This window comes from Coloeus monedula (genome assembly GCF_965178545.1).
Source record: "Coloeus monedula genome assembly, chromosome: Z".
Taxonomy (NCBI): Eukaryota; Metazoa; Chordata; class Aves; order Passeriformes; family Corvidae; genus Coloeus; species Coloeus monedula.
In genome coordinates, this window is record NC_138822.1 from 39,046,522 (window position 1) to 39,062,352 (window position 15,831).

At 39.7% G+C, this 15,831-nt stretch overlaps 1 protein-coding gene across 1 annotated transcript in view; it reads right to left on the reverse strand.

The window, feature by feature from the left end:
- TTC39B (tetratricopeptide repeat domain 39B) overlaps window positions 1–15,831 on the reverse strand; it is a 74,665-nt gene that overhangs the window by 15,330 nt on the left and 43,504 nt on the right. The window contains exons 3-6 of the mRNA XM_082301061.1: window positions 8,368–8,472; window positions 5,851–5,982; window positions 3,946–4,022; window positions 2,760–2,827 (exon numbers count right to left, since the gene is read on the reverse strand). Coding sequence (XP_082157187.1) covers window positions 2,760–2,827; window positions 3,946–4,022; window positions 5,851–5,982; window positions 8,368–8,472 — 382 coding nt within the window. The remainder of the gene's footprint in view (window positions 1–2,759; window positions 2,828–3,945; window positions 4,023–5,850; window positions 5,983–8,367; window positions 8,473–15,831) is intronic.

A 15,831-nucleotide genomic window follows, 5' to 3' on the forward strand; every position in this document is an offset into this window, starting at 1 on the left:
GTCAGGGAAACATTTCTCTGGTGTACGTTACAAATTTTAATACTGAAGAGAGAGGTGAAAAAGAGAGTCCAAGTGCCACTTTTAGCAGAATTTGCAATGTATATAAATGAACCAAGAAAGGTCTCCACCAGATGGTGCTGTAGGAACTGTTTAGAACACTTGGAAATGGCGATGCTCACGCACACAAGGAAGCCTTACAGAAACTGGCAGAAGAGAAACTGAAGAATCCCCTAAACAGATAAATCCCATCGCTGATCAAAAGTAAGCACATGTGTTACTTAATATATGGGCTTACTAACCTCTAGAATGTCATACATGAAATCCCTATTTGTGCTTGGTCTTTGCATATTAAGTGCTTTAAATAATTAATTTTGAGTTAATTATTTTTAAATTGAATGTTACAATTAACCCATCAGCCCAGGTACAAAAATCCAGTTCCATTATCAGTGTTTCTATTTGTTTAAAGTTTATTAATAGAGTTGCACCCTTCCCAGTTAAAATTTTCCCAGTTAAAAATCACAAACTTGCCCCTTTTCAAGCTACAAACCACTGGTACACCATAAGAGTTACCTTTCCTGTGTTTACTGTATACTTTTACAAGTGTTCTGAGGTGTGTTGGATGTATTTGAATACTTTTTGTAGGTGTTTCACTTGCATTTTGATTCCAAGGCCAAAACCCCTCCACCCAGTCTTAATAGCCAGCAGCTATTTCTAGCTACAGAGCCATTACTCTGCAGGCAAGTTCCATGGCAACCTGAATACCTGAATTTTCATGAAGGTATTGTATTCCCTTATCTCTAACTGATACCACCCCCCTTGACAACGATGAGCCATTGGTGGACAGAGATGATCCATCAAAGGGAAAGCACAAATCGCCTTGGACCGAAGGGGCGGGCTGTGGGCGGATTGGGGGCGGAGCAAAATCTATAAAAAGGACGAAGCCGAGAGGCGGGCTCTCTTCTCTTCTCTCTTCCCCTCTTGCTCTCTCTAGACTAGCTGTGGGAGACATCGGTGCTGGGCATTAAAAGCCTTACCCCTTTTAAGGGACTTTTAGTAATTTTTATAAGTCAACCCAGCACTGCAAGTTTTTTTTCTCTACCTGAGGTCTAGTGCTGTCTCAGCCAGAAGATCTCAAATCCCTGTGCTCCTGGGGCATACCATCTACCGAGCCATAGGATCCCAAATTTTTATATTTTTCTGATTTCTGTAATTTTTCAATTTTTTCTGTTTTCAATAAATTAATCTTTTTAAGAGTTGTCTCATTTCTCACATAGAAAAACCAAAACAAAACCACGATGTACGTGTCTGCAAAACTAACTTCCTGAAAAGCAAGACAGTATCAGTTCAACAGGATGGTATTTTTTCTCCTAGAGTTCACACAAAAGGGGAACATGTGCTGGCATTTCAGAAATGTACATTTAAATACATAGGAACAGTATATACAATGTGGAAAATGAAAAAGCACCAAAAAAAAAAGCGCCTCAGAATGATCAAACGAAGGAAATGCGGGCTTCCATAAAAGGATTGCCATTTCAGAAGACCCCATCTGTTTTGTCTGAAACACTTCAAGTGTTTCAGTACAAGAATTCTACTTCCCTCTGAGTGGTTACATTTTTGTTATCATCACTATCCTAACATGAATCATGGTCAGCCAAAGACAAAAAATATGGGGCAGGACAGCAATCAGCAGCGTGGGGTATTACAGTCAAAAGCAATACAGAGGTGGGGTTTTAGAGAAAACACACATCTAAGGGGTTTTTTATTATTTTATACAGTCCTAACTCACCTCCTTCAGTAACTGTTTCAAAATTCTTTTCACACTTAAAAAAGAGCCCACCCACCCAACAAAAAGAAAGAGGGTTGCTTCCACTTGGTTAGTAAAGGAGAAAGCCAGTTATAGGAAAGACTGACATTCCATTAATTTTATTTCCTGACACTTCTGGCCAAATACTGGATCAAGTAGTGCATAAATATTTGCCAAAGGAATTTAATCTGACCTTAGTATCTATGTGCTTTACTTCTTTCTTGTATTTATATTGGAAGAGATTATCTAAAATATATTCAATAAACATTATATATACAATAAACATATGTCAAAAAAGTATGACTAACAACTCCTGTTTTCAGGAATCAGATTTCTAATTGAATTTGAAAACTCTGTAGCATGAAGTCCCTGAACCACAACCTAAATCAACAGCACCAGACAGTACAAAATACCAGATCTCTCTGTGAGCTGAACTGTTACCTCAGCAATGCTAAGGCATGTCCATTTTATAATCATTCATTACTATATTATTCCTGACACCACATCAAAGTGCATAGAGAGCAAGACTGCACCAGCAATTACACGTGTGTATCAGCTGAAGTTTTGCTAGCTGTGACACATTCTAGCCGTTTGTGCAAAAAATGACTTGCACTTTCAAACAACACACCTCCTCATACTTGAACGTATTTTTATACGGGCACTGGACACTGTCTGATGTGATGCAAATCATTTAAACATACCACCTTGCATAAAACACCAATATACCTTAGGGTGATACCTTGGTACCTGAGTATCAATAATGTCTTTGCTTATTCACACAAAGAAGGAGAGAACTTTGCTGAGCAGCACAGGATTTACCATACTTTCAATCATCGCCATGAAATAACTAGCAAAAAATTTGGTTTTGAATATCACATCTATTGTTGGAATTATGTTTTCCAATAACTAATCCCTGTCCATTACACTGCCACACAAAATCAAAAACTGACTTTACCTGTACGAAGGTGAGAGCTGCTTTCTGTAATAAGCATTCAGCATAGCAGATTTCAGCATGCATTTCCTCTATATAAGAAAGAAAAGTTATTTACTATCAGCAAAGTCATTGTCAATATTGTCTTCTTGGGGTCAATGGAACAAACAAAATACTGCCAAGACAAGGGAAAAAAAAAAAAAAAAGGCAAAATTCTGCTGTTGCCATTTTGGTAACTACTGAGTAAGAGCTTTAACTCGCAAATCCCAAGAGAATTCTTCTATTTCCCTTCTTCTCAGACAAAACCTTGTCAGAGCTGACCTCAGTCTATGGCAAAAGCTACTTGAAATTCTGGTAGACGGTCTCCTGTACTTTTCATTGATTCCAAGCTTAATAGCCTACAGCAACTAAGTCTTTCAGCCCTCCTTCTATGTATTACAAGAAACTTCTGTAGATGAATGCTAACCCTCACTGAGGTTTAGGCTTTTCCTACATCCACTGAGACATTATGAACAGGTTTTCTCCCAGTCATGCTCAACAAACTGAAAGCCCCAGGCAGACTTTCTGTCTTCATGCAGCACTAAAGTACATTCGATTTAACACACATGACACGAGTTGCTCTGCACCCATGCTGCAAGACCAGCCACATGCACAAGGCTGCAGTATGTACAGTGCATACGTGGTGAGTTTGATGTGTCCAAGTATTAAAGAGGATTCTTGTGCCAGGTTAGAAAAAAATGCATACTTGATTCTGCCCGAATCAGAAATAGGAGATCAGCATTTTCAGAGCCATGAACAATGTACTGATACCATTTCCCAAAACACCTTAAGGCAAAACAGACAAGCACAAAACTTGTTAATATATTCAGATTCCAATGTAACTAATGACAAGGATGTATTCCTTCGCATCAATGATTCTTAAAATTTTGGGAGCTGTCTTAAGTCAAAAAAAAGAAATTTCTCTTCAGTCCTATAATACATTTTGAATGGCATTCCTTTCTTAATTCATGCATGCTCAGAGACCAAAAAAATTAGGCTGAATTCTCCACTGAAGCTTTGCATTCAAATTAGGGAAAAAAAGATTATATACATGATTTGCATGTTTATTACTGTAAGACATTAGTCAAGTTACAGAGTTAAGCATATATATACACACTGGTAGGGGTAGTTTTGAGTTTTTTTCACTTTTTAACTATTATAAACCACTTACCTTCACTCAACTGATCCACTGTCTGTTTAGAAACCAGATTGGACAAGGATTCCACCACTGTGCTTCTTTTCCTGAATCTAAATAAGTGTGCATGGACAAAAAGAAACCCATACATTTCAACACAAACCTGAATTTAATTATTGGAATTCTTAATAATTTCCTACCAAAATTTACAGAGATTCTTAGCAAAATGATCATTTGTCAACTGTTTAAAATTCTTTCAGTATTCTAAAGACTTGTATGCCTCTAGGCTAAAAAGCCTACCCAACATTAAATGCATGCTTGCAACTTCAATTAATTTACTTTAAATGTATGATAGCTTCAACCCCACTTCCACTCACTGCAGAGGTGTCTCTGATGTTGGGCAAGACACCTGAACTGGACTTCGAAGTTTTATAAATTGCTTTTTTCTGTTTCTTAAACTTGCACTCAGAATTAGAATGAAAAAAATCAAAAGGAGGACTGTTTTCAACATAAGTGCTTCAGTATTTTATGGTGGTTTATGCCAGACAGAATGCCAAAACAATCACATACTTTACTTCCAAGAGATCTCAACTGCACATGTTTTAATTCCAAAAATTAAGTTTTGACAAAAAACTACAAACAACTCAGCCTTATGAAGAAGCTAGAGAAACAATTCTACATTTAGAAAATGAATGCACTCTGTAAGCCAGGGAGTCACTGATTATAAATACTAAGCATTAGCTTGTAATTTGTTTACACTGCTCTTCACATTGACAATTGTGGGATCCTGACAACAAGATTATGACATTACAAGTTAACATAATGCATACAAGAAAACAGTCAATTAAGGTGCATGTAGTTCTGGTAATTCTTCACCTTTGAACATTTAATTGCCTTCCTCTTGCATTTTTATGAGTTTTGCGACAGACTAGACCAGAGTACTTGTGAATTAAAGTTCGTATCCTGCAGAGATGAAATCCTGTATTGCGGCTGTCTAGACTACAGGGACATCTAATCTTCCGACACACCAAACAACATAGTTCAGATGAAACTGCAAATTGATAGCACACCTAAAAAAGATGCGGGAAGTGCAGACCCCTTCTCTTCTTAGATGGTATCTGAAAATGTTTTCTCATTTCCTTTTTTTTTTTGCCATTGCTAAGATGATGATGTTAAATGTCTAACATTTAGAAGTCATTTCTTGGGAGATCATTTGTGATAAAATATGGCCTAACCAATACGATGAAGAACCCATAAAGCAGAAGTAATTTCTATTTTTGTCAGAGGTTTTTTAAACACTTCAGCTTTCACAATCAATTTTCTAAGGTATTTTCATTAAAAGAAATAATGATCACTAATAACTTTTATTTTCTATTCTATTTCATTGCTGTTCAAAGAAAGAGCAGAAGCAAAATGTTCGGTTCAGATAATTTCTGATGTGAATAACAGCTCTTTAATTTTAAGTAAGCTAAACATGTTTGTAACAACAATAAAAAAATTTATTTGGTTTTTATAAGAAACATTAGTACGAGCTTAATTGTATGAGACTATTGGTTCAAACTTTGGAAACAACTTTTTAAAAAAGACTGTTTTCATGCTGAAAGGAAAAATTCAAAATATAGTCCTTTAAATTGTTGGAAAACAAAAAGTCACAGATGTCAATAGCTTAATAGTGTAATGTCAGGTTATGTGTAGGTCTACACAGTGAACCAACCATTTAATTAACTTTAGTGGCTACACTTGTCTGTTGTTTCCACAATACTATGTGGAAAAATATCTTCACCAGTAGTAATTGCGTAGTGGGACTTACTCCACCCTTACAAATTTAGACCACTATCATACAGACAAGAGTCTGCTTTAAAAGCATACAGACAGCTGGGGTACCTCACAAAGAGTGCTTACTAGATTTAGCATCTCATAACAGTCATTGCTTGGGCTTACCTTTGGCAGGTTTGCAAAGCCTCCTTCATTGTAGAAATTCCCACTTGTATATCCTGCTGTTCAAAGGTCATAGCAGCTTGCATAACTAAAATAGTACTGTATCCAAGTGCATGGTACATACTATCTTTGGACCTAGGGAAAACATGAATCTTATGTATTTAAGTGACACTTCACAGATTGCAAAACAAAATTAAATGCAGAGGCACTTGTATTAATTTGTGAAAAGACAGAAGAATTAAGCAGGATAGTAACACACATGAGAATATAACCTAGTAATAATATCATCTTCCAATGGATGCTGCATGTTTGCCTCCACAGGATAGTGTTACAGCAAATTCCAGAAAATATCCCACTAGGGTTACACAAACATGTAAACTTAATTAAATACCATTTACAGTCCACTGGTATATCTATTTTTAATTTAGTTAAGCCTTGACATAAATAGTCGTTCACACGCTTTCACTTAATGTAAGGACATTTTTCTAACATTATTACGTGATCCAAAGACAAAATCTGTATTTGTGTCATAAAAATGTCAGTACACACACATGCTCAGGTCCGCATAAAAACTACACTGAATTAGTTTGGCTTTCAGAATGTAATTATACCATTACAAAAAAAATTGTTGGAAAGGGCTTAGGGAGGTCACATACAATTCCAGCAGCATTATTGCCTACTTTATGTCAGGCAAACTCAGGTTTTGCCTAAGTTTCAAGAAGTTCAAGAAAATGAAGATGGCATACTCCTTTGGCAGTCTCTCTGGGTACTGTACTAGTAATGTATATTCTTCCAGTGTCCAGTTTGAACCTCTTAAGTCTCATCTTGTGGAGACTTACGCTTGTTTTACCATCTGGCACTTTGGAGAAGGATGCCTCTGCAACTTTCCCTCAACAGATCCAGACTGCTGCTAGATTAATGCCCAAGTCTCCTTTTTGTCAAACTGAACCAAAGCCATCTGAGTGAGCCGTACATTCTAGATAAAACATGTCTTCTAGATATGCTGCTAGCTCTCTATCAAATCATCTCCAGTTTCCTCAACATCTTTTCTTCCTTCTAAATCAAGGAGCCAACTACCAAACGCAAGACAGAAATCTTAAGCAGAGTCAAAGATAGACCTCTGGGCTATGTTTTTATTTCTCAAGTATATCAACACTCTATAATTTTTACATTATTTAAGGACTTAACTTTCAATAAAAGGCTATTTTTCAGTAAAACAATTGCATTTTTTTTAAAAGGCAGCTTTTTGTTTCTTTGCTAGGATAGGTCAACCTTTGTAATATACTAAATAATCTTGGAGTTAATTAGCAAACATCACTTGAAACAAATTATTTGCAGTACATAAAAACACTAATACAAAACAAGGGAGTTTTTTTGTTTTACAGTATATAAAAACACTAATACAAAACAAGGGAGTTTTTTGTTTTACAATGCAAAATGAAATATACAAAAAACATTTGGGCAATATGTGTGTGCATGTATCTAGCAATACACTCAGGCACAATCTTTGCATGTAGAACTTATTTTGCAATACTACCCAAAAATGGTTTTAGCACACACACAAGTGCAGGTGGCCCTTCTCAAAGCATTGTTCTGTTACAAATAACACTACACAATGCTCCAAAAAGAGAGCTTGAGTCTAACTATAGCTAATTTTAAAAGATGATATCCCTGCCTACCACATTCCTCACCTGAGCTCTCCACAGCACCAAAAGCAAACACTTGATAGCTGTGTCATCCTTCTGATGTTTCATTCAAAGCTGTTCTTGAACTTGCTCACACAACACCAACACATCACTCTTAATTCATTTTTACTAGCACTTAACTGCAGAGCAAGAACATTACTTCCCTCTAGTAACACAGGCTACATATCCCTCTTGCCAACACATCCCTCAGTATCCTGTGGTTCTTTCAGACACAGACAGAAGAATGGTGGATAGGATTCAGATCCCAGTAAAGATCAGCCACCCAAACTGCCTCCCCACAAAGTCACAGATAAGACAGGTTTCACCTGTGAACCTCTCCGTATTCTTTATCCCTACATCTGCACTGCCATGCTTTTCTTCTCAGTGGAGGAAAGGCAACAAGGAAACAAGCAGAATTAGTCAGAAGATTGAAAGATGAGCTTAGATAAACACCAGACTCAAACATAATATAAAACACAACAAAAAGTATTCTGGAGCTTTGTTCCAGCTTTTCTGTATTGTCAAAAGCAGTTTCATTGTAAAAATTATTTGATCAAAGATGCATTCAACAAGGTCTTGCTCCCCAGCTTTTCCCCTCTGCGTGAGGAAAGACAGCTTGAACGATAAACTCTAACATAACAATTCAGTGCTTCATCAACAGTTTTTGAAATGGTTTTAATGACCCAAAAAATAAATAAAAAAACCCCAAATATGGAGAAATGCTTTCGGAAAAAAGAGAATAAATTTAAACTACTATCTTCAGAGGCTTTAAATTAATCTTCAGGTACTAGATACTATCTGTTTACAACAACTTCAGCAAATAACAGAATCTCACCATGGACGAAGTAGTTCCAGCGCTTCAGAGAACTTATTGTTTAGAAACAAGTTCAGTGCCATTGAACATTCTTCCAGAGCACACTTGAGATCCATCTTGGATGCCCTAAAAAACAGATTCTTAGTTTACTTAAATTGTAAATATAAACAAGAAATAAAAACATATCTTTACTTTATGTAACACAGAAGGTCTTTTATAGTGATTTTGGTTTATTTCATTTTCAAAATTTAGCTTTTCAAAACCAAATCATATGCTTAACACTTTATCTATGTTACACAGGTACACTCTCTGCTTATTTAAATGATGTTTATGGCTTTGCCCTCCTATTCTTACCAGAAAAATTCTCAAAACTTATCAGTGTGTCCAAGCTCTCAGTCTTTCCCATCAGTTCAAATGCTGTTCCAGACTGTATTCATATCAGAATCTCAAGAGAGGTGACAAGGTAGTATTTTCATCCAAAAAAGCAGTAAACAGACACTCATTCAGAAAACAGGTATACTAAAAACAGTCCTGTCAGAAACCTGTAGGTATATGCCTAAAGCTTTTGTTCGTCCTAATTCACATCAAGTAAAATCACTTGCACTTGTTTAAGCAGAAGCCGTCTCAACAAACCCACTCTTTGGCCAGTTGTGCCTGAAATACCCAGGAGCACTCACAAATTATTCCATGGGCCAAACTGGGGACAAACTGGACAATCATGGTAGTGATGTACAGCTAGAACTACACAGCCATCAATGTGCACAGCTGGATCTGCAAAAGGTAATCTCTCTACAGCTTTAAAACAACAGGTTTAAACTAGATAATGGGCTTTATCCAAGTAAGGTTAAGCAGTTGTAAGCAACAGATCAGGTCAATGGGATAAATATTTAAGTACCGACCAGAGGAGAAGAACTCTGAAGGAGGAATTTCAGAAGAGAACAACAGAGGAGTGCAGCTGCTCTAAATCTAACAGCAACACAAATACAAAACAAACAAAGAAAGAGGTGGACATGAAAATATGACTGGACAGGGGTTTTTTTACCCTCCAAAGAACAGTGTTAAAAAATAAAAAAAGGCTCACTTATAAAGACCAGAAGTTTTTTTAAAACACTCAATTTTATTAGCTAATTCTACGAATACCATCTGCTAGTGAAAAAATGCCAAATAAGTATTTTTTAGCTAGATTTAAAGGCTCATTTTTTTTCTAGTACACAAGCAAAGACCTGAGTTAGTCCCTTAATAACGCATCATCCCTACCCACTGCGTGTTCCCATGCTTCTGTGCCTTCTTTTCACACTTGTTTTTAACGAAACTCTTTCACTTCATCCATGCCTAGTTAGATTACTCATTCCATTTGCTCTGCCTTTCATGCTAGGAAGAATGGGTTAGTTGTTTTCAAAAGTTTTTCAAGAAGGTAAAAAAAAAAAAGGGGGGGGGAGGATTTTTCTTCTTTTAAATACCTAATTGGCAGCGGATGTCTTTAGGAGCAAAATAAAACACCACCACCACCACAACACCAGTAAATGAAGTTCATATCTACCAGACAGCAAGAATGAGTTTTTATTCTTTCATACTTGCACACTACAACCTATTTGTGACTAGCACTGAAGCAGTGGCCTGTTCCAAGTGGCTTCCCATACAAATGCCAGGGTCCATACCAAGGTGAGTGGAATCTTCAAAATTACAAAGGGCAAACGGCCCTTTTGGTCTCTCCCCCTTGCAGACATGTTTACTAACTTTGTGGTGGACCAAGAGCTCTGTCAACTATGAGAACAGAAAAACCCCATGTGAGTCAATGTTCTGCTACACAGAGTATAGTTACGAACAGTCATCTGAAGTCCGAGAGGGAAGAGAGTGGTAAGCAAGACATCTATAATCACAGAGTTCACAAAACAATCTGAGGGAAGGTGGATCACTGGTAACTACAGGTAATTTAACAACTTCTATGTTGTAAATCTGCACACTTCCTGCAACCAGAAACTGCTGGAACTTCCCGTTGAAGGAAAAGCTAATCTTTATCACATTTAACACACCATGGATATGATACCATTTTAGCTACAAGTGTGGACAGTTGGCCATCAGGCTCCCAAATCCCATCATACCACCAGCTCTAGCATCACCACAGTACATATCGGTATTTGCATAATGATTCCATAAACAAGGTCTTTAAACAACCTGGCACCATGTCAAAACTATCTCTCCCTAGTTAAATGGGTCAGCAGCAGATCTCTCCAGCACCTGACTATCACATTCTTCCCCTCTTTTACAGACTAGCTCCCCTGATGCTGCCTGTGTGTGACAAAAGCCTGCAGACAGGGCAAACATTATTCCTTAAGTCCATATATTGACTGTTCCCTGCATCAAGCACACTTATGAAGTTACTTTGCCACTTCAGATATAAAACTTGGGAAGCTAATTTTCTCAAACTGTTATTTCTGGTAAGTGAATCATGTTCTCTACCAGCGTGTCTCATTCCTGTTTCATTACTCTTCACATACATTTTCTACTGTTTGCCTACATCCTGCAGCAGAGGAACTTAACCAGAAGGATTCATTTCAACTCAGACTCATAACTTGATACCAGAATAGTCAGAAGAAAGGAGCGCACTGACTCAGAAGCAACTTGGCTATCTTTGCTGGCATTTCTGTGCAGAGGCTCAGAATAAGAACATTTCCTCTTCTACTCTCAAAACATCACAAACCAATTTCTACAGCAAGTTACTAGACTGATGAACAGTTCAGTCAGTAATGCTGACTCACACTCTCTTTCTGACTCATGTAAGTTTCCTTCTATCTTACCTTTTTCCCTACCTCCACATAGTTTTCCTGGAACTGACAGGAGCTTTAACATTTTATTCACATTAGATGAGCATATTCTTTAATTTACCCCAGAACAGTTTAAATTAACACTACTTCAGTGATATTATTATGGATTTAACACCTAGTGTTGCGGCTTAACTCCAGCCGACAGCCAAGTCCAGGCAGCCACTTGCTCACTCCCCTACCAGTGGGATCAGGGAGAAAACTGGAAGGGTAAAAGCTAGGAAACTCATGAGTTGAGATAAAGACAGTTTAATAGGGAAATAAAAAGCCATGCACACAAGCAGAGCAAAACAAGGAACTAATTCACTGCTTCCCATGGGCAGGCAGGTGTTCAGCTATCTCCAGGAGAGCATGGGCCCCCATCACATGTAATGGGGACTTGAGAAGACAAATGTCATCACTCCAAATGTCCCCCCTTCCTCCTTCTTCCCCCCCACTTTATATACACAGCATTATGTCATATGGTATAGAATATCCCTTTGGGGCCCAGTTTGGGTCACCTGCCCCTGCTGTGCCTCCTCCCAATATCCCACATACATGCAGTCTCCTCGCCAGTGTGGCAGTACAAAAAGCAGAAAGGGCCTTGGCTGTGTACAAGCCCGGCTCAACAATAACAAAAACAGCTCTATATTATCAACCCTACGTTCAGCACTAATTTGAAACACACCCCCATACCAGCCACTGTGAAGAAGGTTAACTCTACCCCGGCCAAAGCTAACACTTACCCACCCCTTATTCCATACTCTTTACGTCACACCAGGTTTCACACTTCCCAATATCCCATCACCTTCCCTACTTATCTGTTACAAGAGATACACAGACATCACTCCCCTAGTCTGTGGAACACCTCAGTCAAATGTTTATAAAATGCCCACAAAAAAAAAAAGTTTGTTGAATTCAGTCACTTTGGCCTTCATCCTTGGTAACACCTTTCCAGCCAGGCAGTGATGTCTTGCCACACTGTAGCAACCCAGATGGGTTTACCCCTAGGTTGCCAGTTATTCTGCTCCCACTGCTGCTAAGACCCCCACAGGGCCACCACCCATGAATCAGCACAGGGGGAAAAAAAAAGAATTGGCCATTTCTCTCATTCAGCAATGTCTAAGGCCAACTGGATGGCTTTCATTTCTGTGAATTGACTCAATTCATGTTCCCCTCCAGCAATTTCTGTGACTTGTCATAGAGGACTCCATACAGCTGCTTTCCCACAAGATAGAAGGATTCATCAGTAAACAAGGCATGTTGCTTCTTAAGTTTCTGAGAATTTATTATATAGTGGGGCCTCTTCAGCACATGTCTGGTGACATTCCAAAAATCTCTGCCTTCTGGCCAGTCCATGATCAATTCTAAGTTTCCTGGACAACAAGGGTTTCCTATCCAAACTCTTTATATGATCAGCGCAACCCCTTCACTCCATCTAGCATCTGCTGAATGATTTATAGAGGAGACCCTCCCTTTGCCCATCCAATTCAACACAGGAAACCGTGGTGCCAGAAGTTGTATTTCAGTACCAATCATCTCCGAAGTGGCTCAGACACCTTGAAAGCTCCTTTTCAGTTAGAGCGCAGTGGGCTTCAGATCCTCTGTATGCTCAGCTCCAAAAACCTAAAGGTCAGGCTCAAGACTCCCCTGGTGCTTTCTGCCAGAGGTTCCAGGTAGGTCCACTCTCTCCAGCCGCAATAAAAAGCACAAGTTTTACATCTCGCCCAAGGGCTACAGTGTGAACTATCTCCTACTTGATTTGTTCAAAGGCTTGTTGCAGCTCAGGGCCCTATTTGAAATCATTCTTCTTCCAGGTCACTTGATATATAGGGCTTAAAATCAGACTGCAATTTGGAATGTGCATTCTCCAAAATCCCACAACACCTAAAAATGCTTGTGTTTTCTTCTTGTTAGTTGGTGGGGACATCACTGTTATCTTATTCGTAACATCCATTGGGATCTGACAGTGTCCATCTTGACATCTGATTCCTAAAAGCTGGGTTTCCTGTGTAGGTCCCTTTAGCTTACTCTTGTTTTATGGCAAAACCAGCTTTGGATTATTTGCTTTCTTTTCTCAAAAACCTCTTCTGCTCTATTTCCTCATGAAATGCTATTAATACATTGCAAGTGTTCCAGAGCTTCGCCTTGTTCCAGCAGAGTCTTGATCAGTCCGTGGCAGATGATACAGCTGTGTTTCCTTCCCACGAGCAGTCGATTCCAGGTACTACCAGACACAGGTGCAAATAAAAGCAAACTGTGGCCTACACTCTGCTGCCAAAGAGATTGAGAAAAACACAATAGTGTCAATTGTGGCACCACTTGGCTGCCTTTGATTCGGGCTGTTAATGAAGTTCCAGCATGTCCAGTACAGCAGGACTCAGAGGTGGTGTGACTTCATTCAGGCCACAACAGTTTACTGTCAGCCTTCATTCTCCATAGGACTTTCACACTGGCCAAATGGGGCTGTTAAAGCATAAGCAAGTCCTTCTAATCACTCATCAGCTCTCTAGGTGACAAATTAGTATATAAATGGGAATTAGAGAGTCTATGTTGGTGAAATACTGCTTCTGGTGCACTGTTGTGGTAGCAATTGGCACCTGCTGTTCTTCAACCCCAGAACAAAAGGGACATCTGAAATATCCTCCATCTCCAGGACAGGTATGCTGGAAGCCCACTAACAGCCTTCCGAATCCTTGAGATATTCCCTCTCCTGAGAGAGTCTATGCCAAGGATGCACAAAGCCTCTGGTCCCTTCAAGACAGGGTACTTCTGCCATTCATTCTGGTCAGGTTAATCTCAGCCTCCAATACAGTCAGCTGTTTGGATCTCCCTGTCACTCCAGAAATCCAAATGGATTCCATCCCCACATAGCTTGATGACATTAGGGTACACTGTACACCAGTGTCTCCTAAAGCCTTGTACTCCTGTGGGGCTGCTGTGCCAGGCCATCAAATCCACACAGTCCAAAAAACCTGGTTGTTCCTCTCCTCCCCCCACATGGAGGCAGGGCCCTTCTAATACTGGTCACAAGGTTCTCCACTAATATCTTGCAAAAATGGAACTTCTCTCCATCTGTTACAATCTGATTTAAACCCAGAAGAGAAAAAACCTAAGTCTCTGCATATAAAATGGAAAGAACTTTCAAGGTTCAAAATATACCCAAAAAACATGATTAAAACCAAACACAGTTAGCTGTTGGTGCCAAAAAATTGATATATTTTATTTAGTAGTAAGGGAGGCAAAGAGAAAGAAAGAGGAAAGAAAAAAAGAAATAGAAAAACAAGTTGTGTGTGGGTGATGGGGGGACAGAAAGAGAGTGACAGAGGTTAGGCAGAAGAATAACACCCTTATGCGAGTCCCAAGGACATCTCGTTGATCCCCTCCATCTGGTCTTGGTGGTGATGGTCCCTTGCTGCTGCGCCATGACATGCCGGAAAGTATAGAATCCCATGGATTAATATGCGTTTGGGCCAGGTGGGAACACCCACGTGCCTCCCTTGCAGGGGGCCAGTTTGACATCTGCAAGATGCTGGATCCATTGCATCATGCTGCAGCGCTCTGGCGCAGTGTCTGGGGACCCCTTGGGGGGGCCTTTTATGGGTCATGTCACCCCCCTCTGTCCTTCATGTGAGTGCAGCTTCTCCCCAGGTGAAGGGGCTCCTCAGCTGGGCTGGTCTGCATAGCAGAGGAGGGGAGTTCACTGCCTCTCACCTGAGGCTCTCCATCACAGCCAAAGCCTCTCTTCCCCCCCACCCTTTGAACCTGGCAGATGATAGCCCTGGGGCTGTTGTCTCCACTCCGAAGGTGTTAAGCATTTCTCTGTGAACATATTCCTCTTCCCCAGCTCTGAGTTGTTACTTCATCTGATCTTCATCAGCGAGCAGTGTAGGGCCTCGTTCAGGGTATGGTGGTCTTCTCTGCAGCTTTTGCAAAACAGTTTTGCTATAATCGGCAGAAGTTCGTCATGAAAATGTTCAATTCATGAACTATAACATTTCAGTCTCTGACACCATAGAGTCAGTAGTATGATTGGACTTTTCATTCTGCCTGAAAAAGTGTTCATTGGAGACTGAAACAGCAACTTCCCTGGAAAAACTCCTAATTATGGTTGGTTTTCCCTGCAATTCCTGCACCCGTGCATCTAGTATCGATGTAGGTTATCCATCCCACTTCATTGTATCATCTTCGTGGTCCTGCAGGTAAAACCACAGGGTACCCAGTGGTGCTTATCTTCTATATCCTCTCTCTGGAGCAAGAGGACACCTGCTGTCAGTTGGTGAAACACAGGCCCATGCAGATCAGGAGCAGGACATACTCCCTCTGAACTGCCGGAGCTCCTGAGTCAGTTTATCAGTTAGTGTCACTGGTCACCAATCTGGTGTCTATATTCAGTACTGCAGGCACCTTTGTGCTTTGGGAGTCACCTGCTGGGAACAATTAATAATCACATCTTTGTTCTTTTTTCCTCAGAGGAACAGCCTATGAGGGAGACACCTTCTCCACAGATGCAATGATGGAGGAAGGAATACTTTCTTCATACTCCCTGAGTTGCCAAATTGTATCACCAGCTGGTGGTGGTGCATCATCTTTCCAAATTACTGTTGTCAAGGGGTTTCATGCACCCTTGCTGGACTCTGTAGAAATTTCTGCCACATGGGTAATTGACACAAGACATGGTCTG